The 20,303-nt window shown below is 42.4% G+C and overlaps 1 protein-coding gene across 4 annotated transcripts in view; it reads left to right on the top strand.

Moving 5' to 3' along the window:
* Nucleotides 1-20,303, top strand: part of UIMC1 (ubiquitin interaction motif containing 1) — an 86,030-nt gene that overhangs the window by 10,687 nt on the left and 55,040 nt on the right. For all 4 annotated transcript variants that reach the window (XM_083726262.1, XM_083726261.1, XM_083726260.1 and 1 more), the window contains exon 2: nucleotides 1,735-1,874. In XM_083726262.1, the coding sequence (XP_083582388.1) occupies nucleotides 1,743-1,874 (132 nt within the window). In that variant the 5' untranslated portion in view covers nucleotides 1,735-1,742. The remainder of the gene's footprint in view (nucleotides 1-1,734; nucleotides 1,875-20,303) is intronic.

The raw sequence follows: 20,303 nt of genomic DNA, 5'->3' as shown, positions 1-20,303 counted from the left end.
AGCAACATTATATATTTCAAATGTGTTGTATACATTTTTCTAATTAAAATGTTATTTTTTGAAGTATTAGAAGTGGACGGTATACTTGGTTTTCCTAATGTCAATTAATAACTTCCATCATTTCCATCTTGGGCACCAGCTATTTGTTCTTCATTTTAATCAGCAGAGAAAATAATTTCATTTGATGGTATTGAAGCATCCTGCTTACTTCTCTGCTTATATTCAGCAAGACTTATTCTCTCATCTTCTTGCTACTTGCTTTTTGACTTGTATCTTATACCCAGGCAGATCTGGCAAGCCAGACTAATGTGATCCAGTCATTTTTAATGATTTTAATGCAATTTTTTAAAAAGATTCCCATTTGTTTTTTAATATGACAATTTAAAAATTATTGGAAATTCCACAAAAATGTTAAAAGGTCATTATTTTCTATGGAGCTATATACCAAGCAAAACTAAATTACATTAATTTAACCAAAATATCATTTAAATTCCCAAGTGATGCTACAACTTTGTAGCACCCCTCATTTTTGGAATTTGAAAGTTGAAAAATTCAACACGCCCTACCAGGGCAGCCCTTTGCGAACCAAACCTAACCAGTATGGCTCTTGACCATCATCATGCAAATATCTCTGCTGGCTGTAAAATAACCCAGAAAGTTATTCCTACCATGATAGCTTTCATGCAGTGGGGCCTTGATTTTTTCTCTACGCATTCTTTTGGTTTCCTGTTTGTGTTGTTATCACTTAGGATGCTGAGCTGATAGCCAGAAAAGCTTTGGAGAACATAGTGCTGGGGTGGGGATGGAGAGGATTTGCGGTGTTGCTGCATCTCTCAGTTGGCCAAGAGCCCTAATCAGCTTTTCTGGCTGTGCTTTCACTGTTAAAGCTTGTTATGTAGCTCTCTTGCTATGTATAGGGTGGCAATGAAGGACTTTGCCGGAAGCGCCAGCTCTAATTGCACTTGCACCTGCCCTCCCCTCTGTTTCTCATAACTCTTAGCATTTCTGGCTTTTCAGCAGTTTTCACCCTCTAGCTGCAGAATGCCCTTTCTGGAACAAGTAGCCATGGTTTGTCCCAGCAGAGGGCACTATGAGCATGCTGTTCAGTGGGTGACTTAGGCTATAAAAGGAGAGCCAAGTGTCCTTGACTTTTCTCTCTCGTTTTCATTTAGTCTTTTTGCCGTTCTTCTGACCTTTGTCTTATTCCTACAGTACACTTCCAAGCTGTTGCTCTGTGAGCATATTACTTGAAAAATGCAGCTCCTTTCCTGTGCCTAATTGAATATGAAAGCTGGCAACTGCTTCTGATGCTTTGGTTTCCCCCTTCTGTAGTGCTGAGTCTAGCACGATCCGCTGTCCCTTTCTCAGTTTTTCCTGCATCAGCAGTGGAGCCAGGTTTAGGCTAATAGGGGTTTGGGATGGCAGGCTGATGTTTTCTGATGTTGCATGAATAACTTTGGGCAAGTTGGAAATGTGTTTTTGTAGCTGCTATTCATTGCTTTGGAACCTGCTGTTAGTCGGTGTTTTCTAGCTTCTTCCTGATTTAATCAGCTATATAAGGTAGTCTTAATTGGGTGAGTGGGGATTTATGAATGTGCCTCTGAATAAGTCTCAGGTCTCCACACCTATGAGACAAGAATGGATTGCCTAGGGTGCTCTACATTCAAGTAATCAATTAGGAGGGGAAACTGAACCAGGATCAGTCGGACAAATAAATATTTCTGTTTGTTCCAGTGGAAAGGATGCCAAAGAAAAAGCGGAAAACCTCAGATGGGCCTGATTCCCAGAGCCAGGATCAGGGAGAAGAGTCAAGGGAATTGTCAAATGCCATGGTTGTGGATGCATGCATTGTCATATCTGACAGTGATGGAGAGGTGAGTAGTCAAGAACAAACAATGCAAATTCTGACTTGAATTCTACTTGTATACCAGTGCATTTTCTTTCCCCTCCCCCATAAAATTTTATTTTGAAATAAAGTTGGAAATACAGGCAACAAAATGAAAGAACACCACAGAATATTATATCATGATCACTAATTAAGAGGAAACGGAAAAAGGAACTCACTGATTACGTACTGGTCTTGGTATATCAGGCGTGGGCTGCTGGGACAATTAGAGTATAACAGCCTGGGGAGAGGGTCACTAACTACTGGATGAGTTTGGATGTCCAAACTACAGTTAGAAAAGAAATATGCATCTGTATTTGATTAGAATGCAGTCAGGTGTTTGATGGGCTTTCACAGGAGATAAGATAAACAAAAACCATGGTGTCAGAACGCCCCGTCCCCCCCAATACAATTGCTTCCTTATTGAGCAACTTCATACATAATCATGGTCCCTCAGATTTAATCAGTCTGCTAATTTATTTTTATGGGAGAGTTTATTCTACCTCTCTATCTGGAGTTAGGTAGCTGGACTTTGACACAATAGTCTATTCTGCTTAATGTATTTTTAGGAGAGCTTTGATTTATTTTTCTCTAAGTAATCATATTGTCATACTTGGAAAGAATAGGCATTTGGCATTGGAAATACAGTGATGTCCCACAAGACGAATGCCTCGCAAGACGAAAAACCCGCTAGACGAAAGGGTTTTCCGTTTTTCGATGCGCTTCGCAGGACGAATTTCCCTATGGGCTTGCGTTTTCGTCTTGCGAGTCTTGCGATTTTTTTCACTCCCCCTTTTTTTCTAAGCCGCTAATAGCCTTTTAGCCGCTAAGCCTTTAATAGCCGCTAAACCGCTAATAGCACTAATCTGCTAAGCCGCTAAAAGACGAAAAAACCGCTAGACGAAGAGACTCGCGGAACGGATTATTTTTGTCTTGCGAGGCACCACTGTAAACTCTCCACACCCCCAGTTTCCTCTCACTACTGTATTGGCCTGAATATAAGCCACATCCGCAAATAAGCTGCACCTTTAAAATTAGGTGGCTTGGGGGAGACTTGGAAGCCACGGAAGGGATGGGCACCATTGCCCTGTGCTCCCAGGCTGCTCACAGGGTGGGGGGAGCCACACCACTTTGCCGGTGGCATAAGGTCACAAATATAAGCCGCACTTTAACTTTTAATGATTGGAATTTGGAAACAAAAATGCGCGGCTTATATTCGGGCCAATATGGTATATCCTTTTTTTGGTTTGTATTTTTTTTTTTTTATCTCTCTCTCTCTCTCACACATACACACACGGCTCTTTGCAGTATATTTTAAAAACTAAGCAAAACACTTTATACTAAAATAGCTGCATGCTCATAGGGGGAAGAAATCTGTGTCCCATGTAATTTGACAGGACAAATCCTAGTTCGTATAGCTAAAAATTGCCACTTTGAATTTTGTGCAGAAAGTTGCTGAAAGCTGACTTGAAACACCTCTGTCAGGAGGGTGAATGTGTTCTGCATCAGCTGCAGTCACTCAGCAGTCCTCAATTCTCTGTGTACAGTTAATTACAGGAGCCTGCTTTGAATCTAAGAATAGCTTGCTGGAGAAGGCCAGTGGCCCATCTAGTCCAGCATCATATTCTCACAGTCTAACAAGATGCCTGTGGAAGCTTAGGAAGGGATGAACAAAGGCCAGTAGATATAAATAGGTAAGAAAAAGGTTGTGGCCAGAGGTGGAGAAAAGCTTCCCGATATACCCTGTTCTCCAAGTACAACATTTTATATTTATTTATTTAGAATATTTTAGATGCCACCCTTTAAGGAAACTTCCAGGGTGGTTTAGAAAAACAGAAGTGCACATGACCCCTAAAAATGTTCCCATGTTATGAGAACTTGCCCTGTAAGCTGCTGAAGGAGGATGGTAGGTATCTGAGGTGTTGGGGATGACACTCCAAAGTTATTCCAGTTGTGGTATCTATTTGTTTAAAATATGCTGTAGTGATGGCTAAGTGTTGTTCAGCTGAACTTTAAGAAGATTAACAAATGACCCTGTTCAGACAGGAGTCTCATTCTGTCCAGTGTGACATAATTATGTTTAATAGAAACCAAATGCAGTGGCGTAGCGTAGGGGGTGCAGGGGGGGCCGGCCGCACTGGGTGCAACATCTGGGGGTTAGGGTTAGGGGGTGCAAATCCACGGGTTAGGGGGCGCAAATCCACGGGTTAGGGGGCGCAGATTACTTGCCCCAGGTGCTGACAACCCACGCTACGCCACTGACCAAATGTCAAGCTTGGGGGCATTCCACAGAATTCCCTAATGACAACCTTTTACTATTAAATAAGTGCTGATAGCAGCATTATTCACACAGCTTACTGATTCTAGGGAAGGTCCAAATCCTTGTAAGCTAAACCAAGTCCAGCAAAACGACCACCAGAGGAACTCATTTGCCATTGTATAGTTGCAGTTTTTATGGTACATCCTCACCCAGTACTTTTAAAATTTCAGGATAGCATTTTACACAATACCAAGGGATCTTGACTTCCCTACTGATTATAGATCTTGTGCCTAGTTCCTTTAGTGGCCAGTATTGATAAGCAGATAGTTATTATGTGCAAAGACTAAAAACAAAGCAAAAACCACAAAAACAAAAATCCCACATAAGCTAAACAGAGGTTGGGGGGGACCTTTACATCAGATGATATTGAAAGTTACATCTGCATCCTTATTAGAGATCTTCCCTGCTGGGAAAACTCTTTAAAGAAATACATCATACAGCAGTGATTATTCCTTTTTGTTAAACCCTGATCTCGGCAAATATGCTAAGCCAACTTCAGATTTGTGCTGTGTTGCGATCTTCATATTGAAATCTGCAAGGAAAGACAAAACCAATAATGACAAGAGAGTCTACAATGCATGCAAGCTCAGGACCTATTGTTGGCCACAATCTTTTATCTCAGTGTGCATATATTTGAAAATAGAGAAACAAAATAACTCTTAAAATGAATCTGTAAAAATAACAGGCACTTTCACTTGACTGTACGTTCAGACCTATAAACAATAAATTCTGGTGGCATAATCTCTCATATTACAGTACAGGATATGCTCAGGGAGGCCATTAAAGAGCCAATTAGGTTCTGTTTAAGTGAAAACAGTTCACAGCCAGTTGAGTAAATGGATTTATTCTGTTTGCTCTGTTTTCAGATCTGAGGCTATAACCCTGCCTTCTCATTTTCTCTCCTGCAAAAAATACCTTTCCTGGGAATCGTGAAAAATGTGCCTGACTCCTGAAACATTTCCTCAGATTTGCCAGGCATGCAATACAAAATTCAAGTCCTGAATTCCATTGTTGCATTAAAGTAAAAGGCATGTAATAGTCTGGATAAACGACAGTTTTAGAGAGGAGTAGATTCTCAATTCTTCTGGCAGCTGCTCACATGTGGTTCCCTATGATACACAGATTTATAAGGCAGGCTTGGAAACCAGAAGTTCATTGGGCTCTTTCTTTGGCAACCTCCTGACAGGTATCTTTAGAACAAGCCTCCCATCCTCCTCTTGAGCCAGGATGCTTTGTAGCAGTTGCAGCTGGAAAGTCTCCAGCAACTCGCTTTTGATGATCTCTGGCAGGCTGAGTCTCCCTGGTGTTTCTCAGTCATGCTTTGTTGTCAAACTCCTCTGTGCTATTTTGCAAACTTCTTCTTGCACTGGGCTTTGCCATAGCATCTGTTAAGGCTAATCTGAAGCAACTTTTCTGCCCAGTGGCCTGTCTAATCAATACTGATTGCCTCATAGGCTCGAGTTGCTTTTCTCTTCAGCTTGTGCTATCTGTGCATATGTGATTAAACCCTTTATCAGCCTTTTACTGATATCGACAAAAAATGGTTTCTTTTCTCAGTAGTGTATGTAGATTGTGAAGCGATGTTAAGCTGAATTCACTCTAACATATTCGTTATATATTTATCACACCCTCCTTTAGAGAACTCAAGAGTGCTACCCTGTAAAGTAAATTAGACTGAGAGGAAAAGGAAGTTCTGTTTCACGGGCAGAAGTCTCTGTGTTAATGGGATGATTTTGTTGGATACAACCCTTTATACTGACTTTCTTCTGTAGTTTTACATATTTCATTAGGACAACTTGTTGAGCTGAAGCTGTACAACTTTCAAAGTATAAGAAAGAAGATGTGGAAGCTGGCATTGGGGCAGCCTTTTGGTCCATGTAGCTCAGGACTATCTCCTTCAACTTGCAGTGACTCCCTACTCTTTTGCTGTCATCCTTTCAATTGGAGATGATAGGAATTGTACCTCAACCATTCCACATGGCGACTTTCTATTTATTTTATATATATACACACCACTTACATTATAGAATATCAAAGCAGCGCAGAGAAAGCCAGAAATAAGTATAAAATACACATCAGAAATAATACAGTTAAAATATCAGTATAACTCCAGGATATCAGTATAACTCCAGGAGATGATCAGTGGACAATAATTAAAAATCGCATTCAGAAACTGGGTAAACAAAAAGGTCTGCATAGGAAACAGCAGATTGTTGGAGTCACAAGAGGTCTGGAGGGTGGGAACACAATAACAGGCCTTTTCTATGGTGGCTCCCCATTTGTGGAATGCTCTCCCCAGGGAGTCTTGCCTGGGGCCTTCATCTTTAGGTGCCACGTGAAAACTGTTTCTCTGTAATCAGTCCTTTGGCTGATTAACATTCTATAGTATTTTAAATGTGTTGATGGGAGAGGGGTTATTGGCTTGTTTCGTTTTATTATGTATTTTGTGCTCTTGTTTTGTATTTTGTATTTTGAACTGGCCTGTGATCTTCAGATGAAGGGTGGTATACAACTGTAATAAATAAACAAGCAATAAATCAATAAAATTTATACATTGAACATGGCCTAGATTGAAGCATATGGTCAGCCAGTGGAGCTGCTTCAACAAAGGTGTCGTATATTGATGGCAGTTAACTCCAGACAGCAAGCTCACAGCAGCATTTTGCACTAACTGCAACTTCTGAACCAGCCTCAGGGACAGTCCCAATAAAGTGCATTGCAGTAATCAAGTGAGCGGTCTATGTGCCACAGTCGTGAGATTATCCCTGTCCAGGACTGTCAATAGCTGGCATACCAAGCTAAGCTGGTGGAAGGCAGCCCTCACTACTGAAGCCACTTGAGCCTCCAGTGACACATGATTCAGTGAGTACCCCCAGACTACGAACATGCTCCTTTTAAGGGAGTGTCCAGAAAAGGCAAATGACCAGTTTCCAGGATGCCCAAACCACCTACTGGCAGTGCCTTCATCTTGCCAGGATACGATTTCAGTATATTGGCCATGTTCTATCTTCACTGTTTGAAACAGTAGGCTTCTGAATACCAGTTGCCAGGAATCACAGGCAGGGAGATTATAGTTGCACTTAGGCCCTGCTGGTGGGCTTCCCATAGGCATCTGGTTGGCCACTGTAGAAACAGGATACTGGACTAGGTAGGCCTTTGGCCAGAACCAGCAGGGCTCTTCTTATCTTACATATTATTTGCAAGCCCAAGCGGAGGGCAGGTTTTTGTGACAGAGGAGAGACTATTGAAATCTCTCAGCTACCTCTGTGAACTACATGCACTTATTTTACTCTTCTTCAGTACAGAAGCTATGAACTTCAAAAGTCAAAGTGCTTGAATGAAATATATTGGATGAATCTTGAACAGGTCAAGACTACTGGTCATTCCAGAATATTATTTCATAGAATAAAACACTTTTCTTCCACTAGCATTGGTCCAGCATGTTTACTGCTTGTGGGCTCCTCATAAGCATTTAGTTTTATTTATTTTATATTTTATTTATATAATTTATGTCCTGCACCCATCATATGTGATCTTGGGCCCACAACAATAAACAGCCAAGTATCTTTGGGTTATATAACAGCTCATTCAGAAGGCCTGAAGCAGGGGAGAGTCTTCAGCTGGTGCAAAAATAATAATAACTAAAGTTGGTACCTGGCAATGCTTGGAGGGTAGGTTGCTGGTCAGTGTGAGGACAGGTTGCTGGGCTAGATGGTCTGTGCTGGCAAGACTCCTATGCATTAGAAGGAAGTGTACAATTCATAGCTGCAGGGAGAGGGCTTGACTTACTGGTATTTGCCACTTCTGAAAAAGGGCTACATGAAGATTCTAGTGACTAGAATAGGAGAGGTTTTTTTTGGAAATATCATTTTCTCAATGAGAATATATAGTTCTTTGGGTGTTGGGAAGATACAATACTGGAAAGACATTTAAATCCCCTGAAATGTGCAAAACAAGTGAGCGAAATAGTGATAGCCTCAATAGACCCTATGTAAGATTTGCTCTATTGGATAGCTGCAGTCCAGGGAGCTTCTGCAGTGAATCCAATTAATCCTCATGGCCTAAACACACACGCGCGGTTTTCAGTGACTCAGATTTTTAAAAGCATACTTATTTAATAAAACCAGAAAATGAAAAACACTATTTAATTAGGTCTTAGATCTGCTCATGGGAAGATTTTGTTTCTAGTGGGAGCAAACCCCTTAATCCAGAAGTACTCTATATCTGTGCTGGCGAGAATGGCCTTGAGATACCTTCATTGAATGCAGAGAAGGAAAGAAATCAACAAAGGCAGTGGGGCTGCTCTAATCTGACCCAGCCTTTTAATAATGCTCATCCGCCTACGAGAATATCAACTACTCAAGGGACCATTCAACCAACTGCCTTTTTAATAAGACTGCTAGTCCAAAAATAATCTTAATCAATTAAGTATCTCCAGCACTGCTACAAGGTCATTCCTAATGCAAAACTTACAAGGAAAACTAATAGTTATGCTTGATTTGATCTCTGTGCTGTATTCCTCTGTTCACAGGAAGAATTCTGGATAGAGTTTCCCTTTCTTTGGGTTAAAAAGCTTTCAGAATATCATCATCTGTGTTGCTTTTTTCAAATAGGGATGTGCAGTTTAATTTATGCTTACAAGCAACTGCAGCGTCAGTTTTGTCCAAAGACTGCAGAAAGAGATTTGTTCTTAAAAACTCCATATATTTTCATTCAAAAGGGACTGATTAATTTACCACTGTTTCAAGCTAGATGATTTGAAAACTGTTAATGAATTCTTACAAAACAACCTTATGTGCAGTGACTAGAAAATAAGGACCATTGAAATAATCTTAAATAGCCTACATAACTCTGTTATCTAAAATCTAGATGTGCACAATATTAATACATCCAGTACTGCTGTATAGGACAGAATCTTGGGTAACAATGAAAAAATGAGAAACACACATTGATGATATCTGAAAACAAAATTATCAGGAAAATCTTTGGTCATATCAGGGAAAATGAAACCTGCAGATGAAGGATTAAAGAAGAAATAAGAAGTCTCTATAACAAGCCAAGCATACTGGGGGAGATTAAGGCAAATTTATTTCAGTAGCTCAAGCGCATCCGAGATATGGATAAGCAGAGAGCAGTGACAAAACAACTTTTGTAGTAACACCATGCCTTATTATTATTTATTAAATTTGTAAACTGCCCTTCATCTGAAGATGACAGGGTGGTCCACAACATAAAAATACAAAATAAGAACACAAAATACACAATAAAAAAACAAACAAACCACTAACTTCTTTCCCACAAACACAGAGAAAAGCCAAAGGCCTGGTTATAGATGTTTTTGCCTGTTGCTTAAAGATATGTAATGAAGGTGCCAGGTGAGCCTCTCCGGGGAGAGCATTTCACTAGTTGGGAGCCACCACGGAAAAGGCCCATTCTCGTGTTGTCACCCTCCCAGACCTTATGAAGCAGTTCATATGGGAAGAGGCAGTCCTTGAGGTCCTGAGTCATTTAAGCCTTTATAGGTCAAAACGGACACTTGGACCCAAAATTGGACCCAAAAACTAATGGGCAGCTAGTGCAGTCAGGCCAGGATTGGTGTAATATGCTCAGACTGTCTTGCCCTGGTGACCTTACTTCATTTTAACTTTTGCAGGATAGTCCTGAACATTCCAATTTGGGGGCAATATGAGGGTGGGGGTAATGTTTCAGCAGGGAGGTAGCTTTGTTGCTGTGTGGGAAGTCAGCCATGCTGCTTCCTTCTCACCACCTACAGTGGTACCTTGGGTTACAAACTCCGCTAACCAGGAACTGGTTGCTCCAGGTTAAGAACTTTGCCGCAGGATAAGAACGGAACTCGTGTGCCAGCAGCGCAGCGGCAGCAGGAGGCCCTATTAGTGAAAGCACACCTCAGGTTAAGAACCGTTTCAGGTTAAGAATGGACCTTTGGAATGAAATAAGTTCTTAACTCGAGGTTCCACTGTACAGTGGTACCTCTGGATATGAACGGGATCCATTCCGGAACCCCGTTTGCATCCAGAAGCGAATGCAACCCGCATCTGCGTGTCGCCGCTTCCACACATGCACGTGACGTCATTTTGAGCATCTGTGCATGCGCGAGCAGCGAAACATGGAAATAACGCGTTACTTCCGGGTTGCCACAGAGTGCAACTCGAAAGCGCTCAACCTGAAGCAACTTCAACCTGAGGTATGGCTGTATTTTTCTTAAGACACGCCTGTATTCCAGTGCAGCAGAAAAGAATAGGATTGGCATACGTTCCTGTCTGGGCAGAAATCACTAAAATGTATGGGAAAATCCGGATGTATGGCAGCCTATATTGGCAGTGCCGTTTTTGCCGACTTGCTCTAAAAACTGCTCAAAAACGGCTTTTTGTGATTTCGGGCAGAACTAAAAAAGCTCAACAACAAATTTTCACTGTTTCAAATATGGCAACCCTAGAAAAGAAGCCACCAGCAAGGACTCATCAGTGAGCTGAAACTGACTTGTTTCACAGAGAGTCTGAAGAAGCCTTTTGTTAATGTCACCTTGACAGAGAGTTGAGCTAAAGTATCAAGACAAAATCAGAAGTCTGGCTGCCAAGAGTAAAAGTGTCAAGGGGTTTCTCTGAACTTTGTCACGAGAAGAATAGGTGCAAGCTTAGAGTCCATACTGGGTAATTGCCTATCCGACCGTAGTTTGTTAAAGAGGACCAGCTTTCCAGTGACAAATATAGGGCACTCACAGGGGCTAGCTCTTCCTTTATACACAACTGCAAAATGACGAAGCTTGTAAAAAGAATATTAAAGTGTAAACAGGCGAAACGAGAGGTGAGAGCACAGCAAGGGGGATAAAACAGGATGGCTGTGTAGCTGTCCAAATCCACCCACACAGCATCAAGAAGCAGCAGCAGCAGCTTTGCTCTGTTTTAGGCAGAGTCTCATCTGGGAGTCTCTGGAATGGTTAACACCTGTCATGTTACTACAGCCAATAACAAAGCAGTCCGTTTGTGAGAGCCTTGATAAAAATGGATCATCAAAAAGAAAGCAAGATGGATTTGTCTGGAGAGAAAACACACACATATCATGACGAGCTAATGCTATTTGTTTTTAACACAGTGGTGGTTTTTCTAGCCAGTGCAATTACTATGCCATGATCATGTTAAGATATTTGGTATATTGCCCACCATATCTTCTCTTAAGCAATGAGGAAAATATGGATTGTAAGTGTCTGCTAGGGAGGTAGTTCCCTCCTCCAGATCCATATCCCCTGGATTCCCAAGGGCTCTCCACTTCTATTTCACCAGATCTACCAGAAATAGTAGACCATTTCTCTGGTGCTATTCATTTATTTGGAATATTTACTTTGCCCCTCACCTGGAAAAAAATCATGCAGATGCTCATGGTCGCACATCTGATCATGGCTTGGAGGAAATGCAGAATTGTGGAATTCTAAAGGGGCAGGCTGTTAGATGAAGTAGAGCAGAGGTGGCTACCCTGTGGCCCTCCCATTGTGTTGGCTTGGACTGATGGGAGCTGGACTTCAACAATATCTGGAAGCCCAAAATTTAGATAATAGATAGTCACTCTTGAAGTCTTTTCAGATAATGCAAAGCCAGAATAAATTCCACATGACTATTCACCACCCTGCTTTCTAGTAGAAGTCACCATTGACAGAATTCCCCCGTCAAAGTTAAGATTCTACCACTACTTCGACATGCCTTATTTCTTGACAGTCCTCCCTAGCACTCCTCCTGTCATTCTGCATAGCATACTGCCCCTGTTGATCTTTTCTTTGACTCACTTCTTGCATCAGTTCTGTGTCGTTGCTGCCCTTTTTCTCAAAACACCACACTTTTCAACTTTCTCAAGTCTATTCCCTATACTCTGTATCCTTCTTTCAGTTTCCTTGCCTCTGGGCTCCCTTTGTCTTTGTCCTGGTTCCTCAGCCTAGCCAAGTAATGTTTTGATTCCAGCAAAACTGACAGCTTTACTTTCCCTCACAGAAGTTAGACTATAGCTGGCTTAGTGTCCTTGTTACTATACTAGCTCAGCCAACCACAAGCCCAAAACAGTATCCTGCCCCTTAATGTTCTTAGAACATTGGGAAAAGGAAGAGCAGAAGTCAAAATTCGCCTAAGACAAGCATAATTATATGAACAAGAGAAAAATCAATGTCGTATTAACAAAATTGGTTAGATAATTGCTCCACTTAGAAAAATCTGCATGGTTCTAGGGAACTACTGTATAGCCTAAATAAGTATGTTGCAATGCTGATATGCCCAAAAGGCAACTTGAACTAGCAGAATTTTAAACATTGCTTCCATATGACAGAAAATCATTGTTTTATTCTCTTCCATACTAGTCAGACCTTAGTACGGACTTGGGAGAAAAATCAAGAGCAGAAAAAGGATAAAGCTTTTGAAAATAAGACTTAGTAGAAAGGGCTGGTGGTGGAGTCTGGAGATGACAACCACTTTCTAATAGATGTACATTTTTTCTATAGCTGTTCAAGCAGAAATGCAACTGACAGGAAGTAATGGACTTTTGTTGAAGGAGGGAAGATTTTTAACATCACGTTCAAAACTGAGAAAAGTTAAGAACTCAATAAGAGAGGTTTGGGAATACCTCGTCTGTTGGATGTTTTTCAGTAGAGACAAAAATCAGTTAGGGGCAGTTAAAGTAGAAATGATCATACTTAAGCTAGGCATGGGTCTAAATCAGGGATGGGTAACTAAAACCAACTCATCTGCTATCTATTGAGCCGTGCTCATTTACTGGTCTACTAGAGTCAAGGATCAGTCAACAACAATGAAATGACAGATAATTTCCCTGTATATATCCCAGGTAAGTAGGTATGTTTTAGGTGTGTCCAATTGACATGCAATTGCCAACTCATGGGTCGTCTTGGGGCAGAGCAGAATGGAATGGAAGGTGGGGCAGAGGCTGGGAGCAGAATTCCTGTGCGAAATGGTTACTGCCTGTTTATAAATTGCTGCTTAGGTGGTGGGTCAAAGCAAAGAAGTATGCAACTTACAGATTATATGTTGTTGTTATTCCATCACCCAAATAGGTTACATATTCATTTTCTGCTCCAAAATTATCTGATTCTAGGAAAACATATCTTTATTTTTCTTTCTAGTTCTATGTCATAAAAATATATTTCCCCTTAGATAGAAGCAAGGCCCTTGGGCTGCCTGTCCTCTTTAACGCATTAAGCTAAACATGGAAAGCAAACATACCTCCAGGCGCTCTCTTAATCCTTTTAGCAGGTAGACTCTGAGTGGTCTGCAAGCAAATTTTTTAAAGGGATCAGATGTGCACTAGGTGTACATCCAGTCGTTGCATTACATACTTACCGAATTCCAAGTTGCAGGATCAGCAGTCACTACCTGTTCAGTCTGCATGGATTTTCAAATCTACTTGGTTTTTCAGAGAATCCTTTACCTACTTCCAAAGAGGGGTCAATTCAAATATGCAGAAATAGCAAGTAATACAGTCCTTCCTTGACTGTTGCACATTAGGACTGCAGGTGGAAGTTGGGGGGGGGCATATGTTTAGATAAGCCCCTATGTAACTGCCTGGATCACTGCAGTGCTCTCTATATGGGACTGGTTTTAGAAATGGCCTGGGAAGCCAGAACTGTTTCAGAACACACCTGCCAGGATGTGGTAGCAGCAAGGCAGTTGGGACTTATTACACTGATTTCATACCAACTACATGTGTTGCCAGTTTTTCTGGGCTCCGTTTTAAGAGCAGGTATTGATCTTGTTCTAGGTCAGTGGTTCCCAATTGGTGGTTTGCATAACCCACTCAGGGGGTCCATGGCACATATCCGTCAACTGTCTGGGACATCCTGTTTTGGAAAGCCATGCTCTTGTTTGAGAGCATGGAACGCCAAAACATGCAGGACACGTGACTCATGTGGCCGTGCAGCCCAGAAGTTTTGCACTGGGACATGTTGGAGGGTATAGTGGCACCATTCACAAAACAAAAACTACCACAGATATAACACTTTCAAAGGTAGGGGTTCCATGGCTTGGCTTTTGAAAAACTGGGTTCCGCAGTACTTAGCTAGTTGGGAACCACTGTTTAGGCCATTTAAGTATTGAGGGTGCAATACTGCTTGTACCAATATTAGTTTGCCTGAGCTCAGTATCAGGGGCTATTCTCTCCCTTCATTAGCAAAATCTGAGTGGCAGATACCAGAGATGGAGCCTTTTTGGTGGTAACAGAGCATCTGAGGAATTCCTTCCCTGAAGAGCTCTGAAAAGCCCCTTCTACTGGATTTTATGCTGATGTGTTTTTACCTCTTCCGTTGTCCCCCCCTTGTTTTTAACTGTTACGACTTTTCTAAGCTGCTTTAGAAGAAATATTTTAAAGAGTAGAATATAAACAATCAAACAAATAAAATAAAGCAGCAGAAGAAAGTAGTCCCAAAGGCAAGCTTTCTGCGGTTTTATTCAGGTCAAAGCAAATGAATGGCTGGGGAAATATTTCTAGAAACTATAGGAAGAGGAGAGCCAATGGGGGACTAGAGCTTGTGAGTGTGCAGCCTACAAGCAGGTAAAAGCAGGGTGGTGTCACCAGGTCTGGTAGGAGAGATTAAGCAGGTCAGCTCAGAGGACAAGGGATGCCGGGTTGAAGACTCTTGGAGTGTAAACTGTGTTGGGAGAAGAACCTGTTTTTCAGAGTGAATGAACCATATTTTGAATTTGTATATGACAGGGAATAAGGCCTTTTTAAAAGGCATTAGTATTAAAGCTGGAAGGTACTGTGAGAAATAAATGGAAGTGCTATCTCTTAAGTTAGTGGAAAGGGAGTGGTGAATAACTATTCTGTACTAAATGGCTTGCTTGTTTGATTATTTTAAAAGCAGTGAAAGAAAATGTGTATTGGGACTTGGAAAATCATATAATATTATGCCTTGCACTAAGTTTGTGAGGCATGCTCCTGGGATGAAATTTTTTAAAAGCTCAAGACAAAGGGTAGCACAGAACAGCAGTGAATTCAGTTCTGAGTAACAGCTCAGAGAGGAAGGGACTGGTGTTGGGTTTGCTTGTGTTTAACGTCTAAATTAATTATCAAAATCTACGCACTAATGAAATCCATAGATGAGATTAAATAGTGAGAAGCTGCAAGCACACACCATAGCAGGATCACATTCCAAAGGGGCCGGGAGGACTTAGAAAACATGAACAGAACACCACAAAATTAAGCACAATCTGCAAAAATATAGCTTATAGATGTGACCAATGCATTATGCACCAGCAATACGTTAAGCACCATTCCCTTCTCTTTGAATATTTCTGACCATAGGATCTCACCCAGTAGTTCAAGCTTTTTGAAATCAGTCTTCTTAAATTCCAGAGTGCATGTCTGACTACACTCAGCTTTCCCTTGTCTCTGTGTAATGAAACCCAAGAGAACAGGATCACTTTCTCAGTACTGGATGTTTGGTAATCTGATCTAGGAAGGTATCCTCCAAGCCTTCAGTCTGGCTTCGCAGGCTATAGCAGACACCCACAGTGTACACAAAAGCTCATACCAAGAACAAACTTAGTTGGTCTCTAAGGTGCTGCTGGACAATATATTTCTACCTACAGTCACCAAGTGTATCTTTTTAAAAATAAATAAATAAATTAAAGTTTTCTTGGTTTACAAAGGTATGCACAATGTCTCTTTTTTCAAGTTACATTTTCCATAGGTCAGTTTCATTTGTTGAGACATTAGGGTTACATTAGGAAGAAAAAGGGGGGAAGAGGCGGAGGGGGCCGTGGGGCGATATTTCTATTTTGCTTAATGTATGTGTGGGTTTTTGTGTCAGCGTCGTTTGTGCAGGTTCTTTTTGCTATTTGCTTGTGTTCCTTTGGTGGTGAAAGAAATTGGGGTTGGCCTAGGGTGCTGTTACTTGTTTGTGAGTGGCTGTGGTAAACTTTGTTTTCATGGGAGTGGGGTGTGTGTGTGTTTTTGAATCAGGTTAGCCATATTGATTCATATGCTGTTGGTGGGTTCTTGTTGTTATTTTGTTGGGCTGATAAAGGGGAGCCATACTGGGGTGAAGGTATCTTCACCTTCTTATAGGTGAAGAACATCTTATAGGACACTTGAAAGCCTATGAGATGGCTATGAAAGCTGCTAAGAAATCTTACTTTGCAGCTTCCATTGCATCCGCTAGCTCTCGCCCGGCACAACTTTTTAGAATAATTAGGTCAATAACGTCCTTAGGAGGACAACCAAATTTAAGCACTAATTCGACCCACAGCTGTGAGGCATTCACGAGCTTTTTTGTGGAGAAAGTCCTGTTGCTCCGCCGTGGCCTCCCTGCCAATTTAGATACAATGACTGAACTGGAGGCCCCTCGACTGACTTCAGGTCTAGTGTTGGACCATTTCGATCGGATACTCCCTACTGATGTGGATAGATTCCTCCAAGTTGGTAGGCCCACCACCTGCCTCCTTGATCCGTGCCCGTCTTGGCTGATTAGGGAGTGTCCAGATGTTGCGCGGACCCCCCCCCCGGTTGAAATTATCAATTTGTCCCTTGACACGGGGACATTCCCAGGGGAACTGAAGGAAGCAGTGGTGTGTCTACTCTTAAAGAAAACTTCATTAGATCCCTTAGACTTATCCAATTATCGCCCAGTTTCAAATCTTCCATACCTGGTAAGGTAATTGAGAGAGCGGTTGCTGAACAGCTTGGTAGGTTTCTGGAGGAAACATCGGCATTAGATCCATTTCAGTCCGGTTTCCGTCCTGGTTTTGGGACGGCGACAGCTCTGGTTGCCCTAACAGATGATCTCCGTAGACAACTGGATTGAGGCGGGTCAGGACTGCTGATCCTTTTAGATTTGTCAGCAGCCTTTGACATGGTCGATCATGATCTTCTGGACCACCACCTCGCAGACGTGGGGATACCGGGCATAGCCCATAACTGGTTGTGCTCTTTTATCTCTGGTCGGGGACAGAGGGTGGCACTAGGGAGGGAAATGTCGTTGTGCTACTCCTTGGTGTGTGGAGTGCTGCAGGGCGCAATTCTCTCCCCGATGCTTTTTAACATCTTTATGCGCCCCCTTGCCCAGATTATCCGGAGCTTAGGGGTGGGCTGTCACCAATATGCTGATGGATGTCCACACCGACTCGGCCCCGAACACACTGACCAGATGCTTGGAAGCTGTGGCTGGATGGTTTCATGGGAGCTGATTGAAACTAAATTCTTCGAAGACAGAGGTCCTATGGCTGGGTCGGGATGGCATGGGGATGAGGGACCAACTCCCTTCTCTTGCGGGGGCCCAATTAGTGCCATTGCCTTCTGTTAAGAGTTTGGGTGTAATCCTTGACGCCTCCCTTTCCATGGAGGCGCAAGTTACAGCAACAGCCAAGGCGACATTTTTCCACCTTCGCCGCATCAAGCAGTTGGTCCCTTACCTTTCCCGCCCCGGCCTGGCCACAGTGATCCATGCGATGGTCATCTCCAGGCTTGACTACTGTAATTCGCTCTACGCGGGGCTGCCCTTGAAGCTGTCCCAGAAACTCCAGCGGGTACAGAATGCTGCAGCGAGGCTCCTCACGGGGTCTCTGCCATGGGAGCATATTCACCCAGTGTTTTTCAAGCTGCATTGGCTCCCGGTGGAGTACAGGGTCAGATTTAAGGTGCTGCTTTTGACCTTTAATGCCCTTCCCGGCCTAGGACCCTCGTACCTACGGGACCGCCTCTTCCGGTATGCCCCACGGAGAGCCTCAAGGTCCATAAATAACAACACCCTAGTGGTCCCAGGCCCTAAGGAAGTTAGATTGGCTTCAACCAGAGCCAGGGCCTTTTCAACTCTGGCTCCGGTCTGGTGGAACGCTCTGCCTCACGAGACCAGGGCCCTGCAGGACAGAGTTGTTCCGCTTGGCTTTTGGCTTGGAGCCAATTTGATTCCCTCCCTCTCTTTCTTTTTTCTTATCCTTCTCCTCCTGCGATGAGGCTACATTTTAATATTTTAATGTTCCATTATTTTAATGTTGTATTTTATTTTTATTTTTAAGTTGTAATCATTCATCTTGTTTTTATTATTGCTTGTAAGCCGCTCTGAGCCCAGCCTTGGCTGGGGAGGGCGGGGTATAAATAAAATTATTATTATTATTATTATTATTATTATTATTATTATTATTATTATTTATTATTATTATTATTATTCTATTTGTCCCTGTGTCAGTTTCAATTTATTGGTTGATTTTTCTAGTAAGGCTGTTTCCCATACTATTTGGTACCATTGATCCATTCTTACTCCTGACAGGTTTTCTCCAGTGTCTGGCTATGATGTTTCCGGTTGCTGAGAGTAGTTGGGTTATGAGTTCTTTGTGATATGAGTGGGCATTCGTGTCTTGGAATATGTTTAGTAGGGCCAGTTCTGGGGTAATTTCCAATACTTGCTTAGTTATTTTACATATTTCTCGTATGGCTGTTGTCCAGAATAGTTTGATTTTGGGGCACTCCCACCACATGTGGAGGTATGTGCCTACGGAGGTGCACCCTCTCCAGCATTTTGGTGAGGTTCCTGAGTGTATTAGCGCTAGTTTCCTTGGTGTTAGGTACCACCTTTAGGTGAGTTTCAGAGTGAGTTCTTTTCTTTTTGTTGATATGGATTTAAAGGGGGGTTTAGACCACATTCTGGTCCACTGAGTGGGGTTAACCTCATAGCCTATTTGGTCTTCCCATTGTTTTTTTTATTACGTCTAGCGTGTTCGTGGGATTTTGGAGTAGTATTTTGTATGTTTCAGATACCATCCCTTTGCCATGTCCCTTTGTTGTTAGGAACCCACAGTGTATCTGAAGAAGTGTGCATTTACACAAAAGCTCCTATCAAGAACAACTTAGTTGGTCTCTAAGGTGCTACTGGACATTTTATTTTATTTTTTATATTTCTACCCATAGTCAAGTCACTGTTGTTTCCCTCACCTACAGTTTTTACTCATATACTCTCAATCTGCATTTTATCATTCAAGTCATGGATCTCTTGATAAGTGTGCACATTCTTTACATATAATTTTGCTACCTCTCCTTTCCTGTATGGGCTATTCCTTTTGAATAGGGTATACCTCTCAGTTTCTACATTCCAGTCATGAGTTTCATCCCACCAGATTTCACTAATGCCTAAAAGATCATATTTGCCAACCTGTATTAAGAGTGAAAATTCTTCTTGCTTGTTTCCTGTACTCTGTGCATTAGTGTAGAGACAAGTGAAACAATGAGTCTTTCCTCTGCACACTGCTGCCTCTGTCACCCTCAGTAGGAAGTCATCTGCTGCCACCACATATCACTTTCTTCTATGGAGATCAGCAGGAATTGTTTTGTTCACTGTACCTTTCACTGCCACCTCAGTGTGTTTTGGGTTTTCCACTTCTATTCTTGCTGCTCTGGCTGAGAATCGGTGTCCAGGGTGAGGGCATGGAATTGATTTTGCCACTCCAGAGACAAAACATGGCTCCTGACAGTCCTGCTTTCTTTGTGTTATGTTCCTTCAGGGGTTTGCCTCCTGTATTGGGTGATCTTGCTCCTCCCTAGGGTTCCCTGCCTGCATCTCTGCTCCAAGATAGTCCACTCTGGTCTAGTGAGAATTTCCTCATCTTGCCTGATAGCTCAGAGTGTGGTTGGCAGGCTTCAAGTTGCTGTACCTTCTCTTCCAGCAAGGTAATCAGCTTGCACTTGCTACATGTGTAGTTTTGCCCGTTCTTAGGCAGGAAGACAAACGTGGCACAGATGTTGCTTGTAATTGCAGCAGCTCCATTACTCTCCAGGTCATTTGGTTCCCCACACACTGTGAGACAGCTCCAGACTTCCCCCTCAAACTAAACAACCTTGCAAATGCCCCTGTTTACAAGTCCTGGTCATGAGAGCTTCACCTGCTGGATTTCCTCCTGTAGTGCTTGTACAGCAGCCCTGTCTTGTTGCAGGTGGCGCTGTTGCCGTGTTTGAAACTGCCTGTGTTTGAAGCATCTGCTGCGCCAAGATGGTGAGGCCCGTGAGGCCCAGTGCTTGAAGAGGGGGTGGGCAGGGAAGCCACAGAAATGAGTTTTGCCAGATGCTGAGAGGGGAACACGACTGCCTGAGGAGTTCCAG

Source organism: Podarcis gaigeae (genome assembly GCF_964106915.1).
Source record: "Podarcis gaigeae genome assembly, chromosome: 2".
NCBI classification, from domain to species: Eukaryota; Metazoa; Chordata; class Lepidosauria; order Squamata; family Lacertidae; genus Podarcis; species Podarcis gaigeae.
This window is presented reverse-complemented; position numbering and strand designations above follow the sequence as displayed.